A 12,418-nucleotide genomic window follows, 5' to 3' on the forward strand; every position below is an offset into this window, starting at 1 on the left:
CCCCCAGGCTCCAGAGTCTTTCTAGGAGCCTGGGAGGACAAAAACAGCCTCCCCCCCGAGGCCCACCGGAGGCTGAAAACAGCCTGTTTCCCAACATTTGGTGGGCCCATGTGCATGCCGGAGTTGAGCTCGCGTGCCCACTGATATGGCTCCGTGTGCCACAGGTGCCATAGTTTCATCATCACAGTTATAGGCATAATCAATCAACACTATTTCATGAATTATCATTGCAGTGCCCTGATTCTTTGATGTACTCTCTTTTTCTTGACTATTCTATTTGAATTGCAGATGCTTCTCTGTACAAAAACAATCAAAGTTTTCCATTCACAGGATTTTATTTCTATTGCTTCGTATTTCCAAGCTGAGATAGTACCCTGAAACCAAGTCTCAAGACGTGTTGTTTTATCACTCCTTGTACATTTTAGGTTGAGATATTTGCATCCATACTTTCACAATTCCATCATAGAGAGATTGGTTAACGTAGGTAGTTTTCAACAGTGCATATTTCCATATCAACTTTTATATAAATCATAAATCCAATTCTTTCAATTCAAAGTTCTTCCCTTCAGTCTTTCAATAGCACCTCAAATATTTACAAAGTTCATGTATTGGTGATGATCTGCTCATCAAGGAATAAGATATTTTCTTTTCCCAGTAATTCATTATTGGTCTATCTAATGGTAGAAGATGTGTGTATTAACTTCATTATTAAATTTGCTTTTCTAGATTTTAGATATGTATGACAACTAGGAAAATCTCAAATGACCTTGCAATCCACATTTTTAGCACTTATACTTAATTCTTGTAGGATTAATTTTTCTTGGGTCTAGCGCGGTAATGAAGCTCATTGCTCTTTTCTTTATATATTTTTGTAAAATTAATTTGAGCTCAACTGTTTATACGCATTCACCGTTCCCACCAATAATAGAATAGCCATATCATCTCAGTCAAGGATATCTGTTTTTTCCACATTTCTCCCCCCATATTCCTAACTATTTTAGTCATTAAAGAAGATAAGTTTTGAGGGCATGACTATAAGACAGATATGATCTGCTTCAAAAAACAAGCGGTTTGTCAATATAAATAAACTTCAATTTAAAGGGCCTTAAACTTTCAAGAGAAGGTTAACAGGCAAGATACTCCATGTGGCCAAGAATAAATCTGCAACTATATTTGAAGTTGTTTTCAATAAAGAAGAGGTAGAGTTGTAGTGAGATAATTAACCATAAACCAATTTTGTTAGCATTTTTTTGTCTTAACTAGGGTACTGTTTTTCCCCACAGTGTTTCTTTCTGATTCAATCACACAGTTCAAAATACAATTGGAAATCATGCCATAATATATTCCTGCTTGGTCTGACTTTCTGACGTTTATTTAGACCACTATGTTGATATCTGGATCATGTAATTTACTATGCTTGATTGAATAACATTATCTTTGATGCTACGTTAATTGGCTTGGTTTATCTCTGATAAGTGTAGTATACTATGCAAGGAACCACAATAAAGAGGGACAATTTGCTCAGTAACTTTCATTGATTGGCAATCTCTGCATTCACACACATTTCTGCTTTCCCAGTATGGGTAGTTACCTCACTGAGGTAAGTAATAGTCCTGACCTTCATGTATGTGCAATGGGAGGAAAGCTTTGTGCTCTTCGGATCACCTTTATTTCTCCACCACTTCCAGGAATGAGAATATGGCTATGCAACATGACATGGCCTTATCCTTCCAAGAAACTCTAAAGGAAGGAGGCAGCTTCTAAACTAATTTTTTAATGCAGCTTTATATAACTCTGGATTTTTAAAAGTTAAGCAAAGAGATGAATTTGCCACTTTATAGTTTTCAAAAAAGAAATGCTGTTCACTTTGGTGGCTTTTAAAAATGTACACACACACACACACACACACACACACACACACACACCCTCCCTTTCAAAAAGTTCCAGAGCTGTCATTGCATTGGTCAGGATATTATGTGATACAGTCTAATGCAAGCTCTTTTATTGCTTTGAGAAAGGTTATTTAGGATTAAAAATGTAAATTTTAAAAGAGTTTATGACTATGTACACATTGTTTTGGTTATTCTACACGTAGTATTTATGTATTTTAACCAATTTCTGCACTGGTCAAATTCATTTTCCTGGGGAAAACAACTGAAAAAAAAAACCTTAGAAAATGTCTTTTGTGTTGTAGAACTGTCCATTATGAAGGTGGTGCTGTGTCAATTCATGCTCGTTCCCTTTGGCGACTGGAGACTTTGAGAGTTGCGTAAGTAAATGCTGGCATAATATATCCATTATGATAACTAATATTTCCTTTTGTCAAATGAAGAAGAGTTTTTTGTTATTGTTACAAAAATCATAGTATGCTAAAAGGTTTTGATTCCATTTGGAAATAGTACCAATATTATAATGTGTAATCACTTAAGATATCATTTGAATTAATTGTAAGTATGTGTATTGATGCATACTGCTGCCAAATAGTGTCTCTTTCAAAATATTTGGTTTGAGGAAATCCTGCAGAAATGAATGCTTATTGATTGATTGATTGATTGATTGATTGATTGATTAATGAGAGTATGTGTGAACAAAGGTAATGTCACATTTCTGTTTAAAAAATTAAAAGCCAACCACTCAGATTTTTAGTATTTTCAAATTTGATTAGCCTCAGATGATGATTTGATAAATGTACAGTATTTTTTGCTTTAAATTCAATTTGGCAGTAATGTGGCATCTGCTACACAAATAATTGTATAAAAAAGTACCTTCTTTTATATCAGAACATATTCCAGCCACATATTTGTTCTTTGCTTTTCTCTCCTATATTCTTTTATTGGAAAGTTAAGTATTTAGTTAAAATAATTAAAATTATTATTTTAATCATTAGCATACCTTTGTCTTCTTCAACCACACATTAATACACAATTCTTAAAGTAAGCAAATTAATTTCAGTTGCTGGGAGAGGATATTTCTGTCAATGCATGTAGGTCAATTTGATGTGCATTATGTAAAGAATGAATATTTATTATATATGATATTGTAAACAGAACTCAGCATTTTGCAGCCTTCTGTTGGTTGTATTTGAGAATGTGCTTAACTTACCCTATTATTTGTCTCATTTCTTTCTGTTGATTTCATGGATGTAGATCTGTTTGTCTTCTGATGGCCCACATGCATGGCTCATCTATGATTTGGTGAACCTGATTTGGTGGACCATCAAAACAAATAGATTGGCTTTCCATTGAAATTAACAAGTATTCTTAACTAATAAGTTGAGGTCTTGTTTGATGTCTGCCTTAAATGTCTTATAGTTAAGATATCACTGAAAAGTAATTTCAGCATATCTTTAATTCTAGAAATAAAATTGAATGTTCATGTTTCATGTTTTCATTGAATACTTAATATTTTAAATTGTTTATGAACGCTCATTTTATTTTTTATTAGATGGAGTGGAAGTCACATTAGATGGGGGCAGCCATTCAGATTAAGACACATAACAACAGGGAAATATTTAAATCTCATGGATGACAAGAGTCTTCTTCTAACAGACAAAGAAAAAGCTGATGTGAAATCTACAGCATTTTGTTTTCGATCTTCCAAGGTAAATACTTGTAATAGAAGTAATTTCTTCATTTAATTTAATTCATTTTAATTTAATTTTCTAATTTAATTTAATTACTTAATCAGATGTCTTTAGACATCACCCCAGTCCAAACTGATTCTGAGTGGTATACCATTAAGCCAAATAAAAATAGAAAATGCAATATATTAATAAATAAATAAGGAATGGAATACAGAACATGAATAGACCCTATGCAAAAAATGAAATAATAATTAATCAATAGTTAATTGTGAATAATTAACCAATACTTAATGCCTTCTTTGGTACATATTGTCTGAGGATTAGTACTTGGCTTAATATCTAGTATCTGGTTCAGGTAAATCAAGGAACAGTTAATAGAGAATTGGTGCAGTGTTACTTGCTTCCAATAGAAAGAGGGGAAAAAAGCATTTTGTAAGTCAAGATATGATTGCTCAAAATGAACCAATAACAGGAGTCACTTCTCATATCCAGAGTCCTTTTATACAAGGTGGGTAGCCTTGGGCAACATCAGCTTTTTTTCAATCCCCCAGTATCTTTGTGTGTGCCCTTTAACACCTGTTGTTGAAACTTGGCAGCAAGTGTTTTAAGGCTAAGAATGGGAGTGGTTTACTTCTCAGAGGCTTATAGCTTCCAACTCTTTGGAAGGTTGGATTGTGACTCCTGACTTGGACATTTCTTAATGTAAGAAGAGTGATAGAGATAGCTGAACAGCATCTTATACTGGTAATTTTTTTTAAACCTGTGTGTTTCTATTGCTGCATTTTCTATTGCTCTTTATTTTATTTTGCTTTGATTTTCCCTGAATTGGTAAAAATCTTCAGATTATCACTTACTGTCTTGTTTGTCCTAGCGCACTAAATTGTTTCATTTATTTAATAAACCTGCATGACTTGACTCATACCACATACTACCTAAAACAAAACAAAGCACATCATTGTTCAGTGTGATTTATGAACTCAGCCACTTTGTTGAAGTGCTTTTCCTTAATATGTTGCTTTTTCCCCCTTTATCCATTTATATAATATCTATTCTATTTTTATTGATGACAAATAGTAAGATAAGACTACAAAACTCTCAGTTGCTCATTTCCAAGCAGACACAATAATTTTAAATCAATAGCTTTATTGAGACAATTGGGAAGCCATACACAGAAAGAAGTAGTATGCATAGCAGCACGTGGGGAAACATCAGTATTTCTTGGGGTGGGTAACGTCTCCTGCTTAAAAGAGACAGTGGCACAATCTGTCCTTAAGAGATAATCTCTTGATTCAATTATATTAGACAATTTTCGCTCAATGTCAAGTCTCTCTTTACCAAGGAAGATTCTGGAGAAGGTGATCCGCTTTATCTAAAGACATTTTTAGAAGTAATGAATTACTTTGATCCCTTGCAGTTAGTATTCAGGTCTATGCATGAGATAAAAACAGGATTGATTGCCCTAGTTTATGAACTTTTCTCAGGATGTAGATGAAGAGAGAATATGCCTCTTGGGTCTTTAGGCAGTGCTTGAAACATCAAGCAGATTCCTTCTGGGTAGCCTGAGAGGTTTGCAAGAGGGAAGTAGTGCTTTATAGTGTATCCACTTTTGCCTTATATGCAGGCGAAAAGCATGCAAGAGGGAATAAAGGTTAAACTCCTGTTACATGGCAATGAAGATATTGCTCAAAGGTAGCATTTATTTTCTATGTTTTATAACCTGACCATAAATGAAGGGCAAACATCAGTCAATGAAACAGAGCTTTCCCCAAACATGCAGAGTCTTTATTAAATATGAGATAATTGAAATTCAGAATGGGAAAAGAATTGTGCCAAGTTAGGAAATCCAATTTTGTGAGAAGTGTATAAGTGCAATGGAGGACCGTGGGGATGGGGGCAGGGGAAGATATGCTACTTAGGACGCAATCAGATTAGAGGGGCAGGAGTCCTCAATGGATTAATAGTCAAGGGAAGAAATTTAGGAAAGACTCACCCAAATTGTTCAGGTGTTTAAAAGTGGCAGGAAGCTTGTACTTTCAGACTTTCAAGTTTCTGTTAATGCAAACTTACAATAAAGTAGAATTAGCTCATCTACTCTTGTTGCCTATCTGATTTACCCATATGCACTGACAATAAATGTAGTTTAGATCTTGAGGGGGGTTGCCTGATAAAACCATTGTTGAAAAGTCTCTTAATGTTCCAACAATTCATGTTAAAAAGACAATAATTACATTTGGCTGGAAGAAACTATTAGGAAAAAATGTAAGGGAAATAAGGTTTGATCAGACTCTGGAACAGATATATAACCACAGTCCCCAAATTAAAAAATCAGCTTGAAAAATCAGCTTGAATAACGAAGTGTCATATGGGTTGTGGACAGAAGGTACATTGGAAAACGAGAGTGTGTTTGAATAGGAGCAATATTTATTGGCTCTCCGAATATTTTCCAAACGGAAACCCTTTCTTGTTATGACGAGTAAGTAATGCAGTTAAAGCAGTAACATTGGGAATAAAATAATGAAAAAAATGGCAAAGTCCTAAATGATGTATATCCTTAATAGTGTCTACGAGGGGAGGGGGGATGGTCCAGGATAGAACAGATTCAAATTTAGCTGGCTAAATGGAGGAAGTGCTTTTTTATTCTAAGAAATGTGATAATCCAAATAAATCAATGGAGGAAGTGCTTTTTTTCAGCTTAAAAGAAAATAAAGCTTATGATTGTACAGATGGTGCAGGCTATCCTAGTTGCTGCATGTGCAGAGTGGGATCCCCAGATTAAATAAATTAATTGTCCAAATAAGTAATCTGAAAAATGTATGATTGGTTCTGTAAAAATATGATTCACAAAACTTTGGTAGATAGAGCTATTTGGATGCCAAAAGTCATTTTTGTGGATTTATACTCAAAAACATTGAAATGTTCATTCCATTCTTTGATGTGAATTAGACCTCAGGGTAGTTTAGAATTTAATTTGGTAAAAAACACGGGCTTTCTGCAGCTGTTACAAAAGCCTAGAAATAAGAGGAAGAATGCAATGATCCATAATGATTTTAGATTAAAAGAACCAGCAACTATAAACTACTGGGAGTGAGCCATCCTTATTAACAGCAAAGAATTTGCAGGGGAGGAAGATAAAGCCTTTCTGCAACTTCTCATCAGTCTTTTAGGGTAGACACCTTTGACATTGACTAGTGATGTTTTGCGGAACTGGGCTTCATGAATGACATTGATAGCACAGTCCCAGAGTCTGTATAATTGATAGCTAGAAAGGAGTGTAAAGTACTACTTGTCCTGTGAATTGTAATTCAGTTCTTTAGGTCTTCCATCTGTAGCTGAAGCCATCTACCATCTTTGCTGCTATCCTCTTCTTCTCTTTCCTTCCACCTTTCCCAGAATTAGAGTCTTTTCCGGAGAGCTAGAACCTTCAGATGTGGCTGGAGTAGAATATTTGATCCTAGCCTTTTTTTGTTTGTTTGTTTTACTCCTTCAAAGTAAACTTCTGCTTTCATAAAGCATTACAGGGATCACCTTTGCTTGCATTATTCTGAGTTTAAGCTGTTTGTAAAGTGGAGTAATAACAGGTTCTGTGAGAAAAATGTATTTCTGGATGATGAAGGTTTTTATGAAGTAATAGATGGCACTGGACTCTGGTAGAATATGCAGAGTCCATCTAATTCTCTAGCATAGAGGAATGATTAAATACTGCTAAGTACATAACTTGGCAGGTCTGAGCTATGTTTAATATGTGTGTACCCCTGTTTCTGAGGCTTTGGAAATTTACTAGAAATTTACTACTCATTTTACTAGAACCGTGGTGTTTTGAATGACTGCTTGCAACTGCTTGTGTATAAATAAATGTGACAAAAATGTTGATATTGCAAAAGGGGAAGTTTAGTAGCACAAGTATCCAGTTTCTCCACAGTATAAGCATAGAACCTGCATGCATTGGTGCAATGTTTCTTAGGAAGAAAATGGAACTCTCAGTTTATATTATATGAGGAGGGTTGTAGAGAGAGAGGTATATGTTTGGTGTTGGAGAGTAGCAACAGAAGCAATAACCATAGGTCATGTGCAGGAAACAGTGTACATTCTGTTCCATTTATTGGCCTTGGTTTATCATCCAGATTAACTGTTCCATTTTGGTTGCAACTTTATTCTGATACTGACACAGTGTGATGGAATTGGTGATTTGCAATCTTGCTTAATCTTGGGTCAGAGTATGGGCTGCCCTCCTATACTATTGGGAAATATAAATATATATACATTTACAAATGATTCTTACAAATGATGGCTATACAATACTTGCTCAATCCCACTTTCTCAAGTAGATTGTAGCTTTATTGCAGAGAGTAGGAACATTTTTTCTATAATAACGTTTAGCAGCATACAGGAAACTTTCCATATGTATGTCAGACCCAAGGTTTGAGTCCTAGGCTTTTTCAAGGCCAATAAGAGTTTGGCAGCCTTTTTTTTTGCAGCTTCAAAGATACCATCTGTTTAATGTCTACCAAATAGCTATCAAGGCTCTCACCTCAACACTGTCATAACCTTCAAAATTCCATATTTTCTTTAAATAGGGTTGGTGAAAATCTTATAAAAGGAATGAAACATTTATATTCAGAAGTTTTATTTTTGATCTATTCGTTTGCCAAGAATAATCTGACTACAATAAAAATATCCATCCTTCCTTCCTTCCTTCCTTCCTTCCTTCCTTCCTTCCTTCCTTCCTTCCTTCCTTCCTTCCTTCCTTCCCTCCCTCCCTCCCTCCCTCCCTCCCTCCCTCCCTCCCTCCTTCCCTCCCCCATGGATCCATTTATTCATCTTTGATTATCCAACTGTTTTATTATGTGCAGCAGGGGTCCCCATCAGAGGTGGGTTGCTACTGGTTCGCACTGGTTTGGGTGAACCGGTAGTGGAAATGGTGACTGGGTCGCTGAATTGGCAGTAATGCCGACAGAAACCTGCCCCTAGTCCCCATCCCCTGGGCCATGGCCCACTACCAGGCCGTGTCCAATTTGCAACTGGGGCATGGGCTGGTGCACACATCTGCACATGTGTGTACATGCAGCTTGATTGACATGAGTGGTGCGCCGTGCACATGCATGTGCAATTCAACTTGAAGTCAAGCTATGTGTGCATGTGCATGCGTGTACCGACTCACTGCTTGACAAGTCAAGTGCGCACATGTATGTGCCGGCTCACCACTTGCGTGGCCCCACCCTCCAAGCCAGATCTACCCCCACCCTCCAAGCCAGATCGCCAAGCCCGTAAAGATTGGGATCATTGATGTACAGTTTAACAGTGGGTTTAGATAAATGCTTGGCTTTTTCAGACTGAAACAAGTGCTTGTTATTAATCAAAGTTACCAGAAGCTTTGGAGAAAAGATGTATAACTTCAGACTATAATCTTATACCAATTTATTTGCAATAAACTCCATCAAATCAAATGGCGGTTATTCTTCAATACAGAAATTGCATTTTTAAATATTATTCACTTTTATGTTTATGTTCCAGGCCTTTTTTTTGCCTACTGTTTTTTAGTAGGCTAAACTAAAATGTATCAGCTTTAATATAAAGCTCTATACCACTTTATTTCAGATTTGCATCTTATATTTACATATTTTAAAAGTTCTAAGAATGCATGAAATAATCTTAAAATATAATATGTGCTAGCTTTTTGATGGACTAGCAATCTTATTAGTTTATTAGAAAAATGTTGCCAAAACCAAATGTTTTTTTTTTAAATGTGGACATTAGCCATTTCCTGCAAAAAATACCAAAGCTGAAGAGAACCCTATCTTATCACACCTATATAAACAAAGCCACAGGTGTTTATGGAATGTGTCATTAAAACAATTCATAGATGTGATATAGAAAACTGGCATGTAACTTTGAAATTCTAGTTTGCATGTACAGTACAATATTAACACTATGAATATGTAATTATTTAGATAGAAGAACTATAGAATTCAGGCATAGAATTGGTATTAGTAACAATAAAGGAAAGTGGGAATAAAAAAGAGAACTATATACATTTATTATGTGCTTGGAGTAGTTGCTTTTTCTTTAAAGATTACCTGCATCTGGAAAATAAGAGTACTTAAGTACTATTGAAATTAATCTTGTATCATAGACTAAGCATTATCATTTGTAACGTTAAGCGTGCTTACCATTTTCTGTTCAGGTAAAAACGTTAACCTTTCAAAATGGTTTTGTAGATAACAACTGGCTTCTTTTTCCTTGTAGGAGAAATTAGATGTAGGGATAAGAAAAGAAGTGGATGGCATGGGAACCCCAGAAATAAAGTATGGAGATTCAGTCTGCTTTATACAACATGTAGACACAGGTTTGTGGCTTACCTACCAATCAGTGGATGCAAAGTCTGTTAGAATGGGATCTGTGCAGCGCAAGGTAAGGTGTTTAAAACAAGGTTATTATATTAAATATAATTTTGACATGACAAGGAAATTAATGCTGAATGTTGAGATTCTAGAAAGAGTGCAGAGACGAGCAATAACGATGATTAGGGGCCTAGAGGCTAAAAATATATGAAGAATGATTGCAGGAACTGAGCATGGCTAGTCTAGTGAAGAGAAGGACCAGGGGTGACATGATAGCAATATTCGAATATTTCAGGGACTGTCACAGAGAGGAGGTGGGACAACCCACTTTCCAAAGCACACAAAGGCCAGATAAGGAACAATGAATGGAAACTGATCAAGGAGAGAGTCAACCCAGAAATAAGGATACATTTTCTGACAGTGAGAACAATCAACCAATGAAACAGCTTGCCTTCAGAAGTTGTGGGTGCTTCATCACTGGAGGCTTTCAAGAAGAGACTGAACAATCCCATGTCAGAAATGATATAGGGTCACCTGCTTGAGCAGAGGGTTGGACTAGATGACCTAGAAGTTCCCTCCCAACTGTGCTATTCTATTATTTTAAAGTTTATCCAGAACTCAATTTCAATGTGTTTGTCACTCAATGATCATTAGAACTATACTACATAAGAGCTCAATCCCAATTCCCCAAAACACATGGTTTTTGGACTGGAAGGCTTCTATTCTATTGTGACTACTACTGATGATGTTACCTAGTTTGGGAAATGAAATGTCTGCAAGAAAATAACCAAGCTCAAACAGCACCAAGGACCCCTCATTTCAACCGTGTGCTACAAATATTTTTATTTATAGGCTTATATTCATATATTTATACACACATAGATTCACTGTCTGATATGACAGACTTACAATCTCACTTCTACTACAGTTGTTACTGTAAGCAAGACATCATGTGATCATGATGTGATTTTACTGCCAGTTTCCCCATCGATTCTGCTTTTTTGGAAGTTGGTTGTAAAGCATTGAAATGATGATAAGGTGACTGCAGGGATTCTGTGGTGGTCGTAGGTACGAGGACAGGTCATAAAGTTACTTTCTCAGTGCTGTCATAACTTTGGTTGCTAAACAGCAAGAATTAAGCAAGAATTACCTATATTTTATTTTTTATTGATATAAACATGTTTTGGTTATATGAGAAATTTTTACTAGAGTTCAGCAAAATAATAATTAAAGAAATTTCTCTCATTTTTCTTAACATTATGTTTTACTTGTTTTATACAATACAAGAGTTACATAAACTTGCCTAACATATGAGGAAAATGGGATATTTACAAAATTACTGAAAATAATTTCAATTGTGGCAAAATAGAAAACAAAATATGCAAGAGTGCATTTTTGGCAGAAGTAAATAGAAAATTAATCAGTGATGCTACCTTTGAAATCCACAAATATCTCTAGTTCCCTATAAATATTTACATGTTTAACAGTCTTGGCAATAAGAACATATTGTTCTGAGCTTGGCACAAATACTCTGTAGTGATTTCCACCAAATATTTTGTAGTTTCTGCTTGATTACTGCCATTGTTTTCAAAACAGCATTCTAACATCTAACCTCCTATAAAACAAAAACAAAAAAACCCGGAGAGTCAGAAGGTACACAATGTCAACTATGAAATTAATTTGTATTCAACAGATATGCATTAGTAGGAAAAACTTTATTTGAACATACAATATTGCCTGGATCTGTGTAGGTAAACAAAACACCCGGATGATTAAAGAAAATAAACCCATGGATTTTGATTCAAGAAATATAGACTACGTATTATAGGTAGTACTCAAATTACAACTGGTCACTTAGTGATTATGTGAAGTTACAACAGACCCTACTGTTGTAACTTACGACTCAGTTTTGAAGTTCTGACATTGCTCGTGGTTATCTGACAGCAATTTATTATGGTTTTTTTTTTGCTGGAAAGCAACTTTTACTTCTGGTTCCCAGAAATAAATGTGCTATAGCACTTAACAGTCACTCCCCAAAAAGTCATAAAATTGGGTTGGTCAGGTGATGAGCTGATTTTTGACCATCATGGCTTATAACCATAAATGCCAGACTCAATTATTGCCGAAAGTTGAGGACTACGTGTAAAGTGGAGTGAAGTAATGGTAGAAAACTTTCACATAAATTACACAGGATTATTTTTGGAATCATGCAAACCCATATTAACCCAACTGGTGAGATAAAACTCATGAGTTAACTATGTATTCAGAAAAAAAGAAAAAAAAACCTGGTTGGTAAACTGATTTTACCCTTACGGCAAATGTACAGGATTTCAGAACAACAAATGCAGAGGTCTTAGTATCTCTGAGAATGCATTTAGAAGAATTTAACAAAAATTGTTCCATGAAAGAAAATCTTAAAAAGGTTCACTATATAATACAAAATTTGTCTTGTGAACGACAAGTAGATACTACTATGCAAAATGAAATCTATCAAAGG

General features: G+C 35.3%; 1 protein-coding gene across 1 annotated transcript in view; it reads left to right on the forward strand.

Moving 5' to 3' along the window:
- The window catches only part of RYR2 (ryanodine receptor 2), a 202,481-nt gene that overhangs the window by 39,748 nt on the left and 150,315 nt on the right, over positions 1-12,418 (forward strand). The window contains exons 11-13 of the mRNA XM_032216038.1: positions 2,195-2,269; positions 3,445-3,601; positions 9,827-9,991. Of these exons, the coding sequence (XP_032071929.1) occupies positions 2,195-2,269; positions 3,445-3,601; positions 9,827-9,991 (397 nt within the window). The remainder of the gene's footprint in view (positions 1-2,194; positions 2,270-3,444; positions 3,602-9,826; positions 9,992-12,418) is intronic.

Source organism: Thamnophis elegans, chromosome 4 (genome assembly GCF_009769535.1).
Source record: "Thamnophis elegans isolate rThaEle1 chromosome 4, rThaEle1.pri, whole genome shotgun sequence".
In the NCBI taxonomy this organism is placed as follows: domain Eukaryota; kingdom Metazoa; phylum Chordata; class Lepidosauria; order Squamata; family Colubridae; genus Thamnophis; species Thamnophis elegans.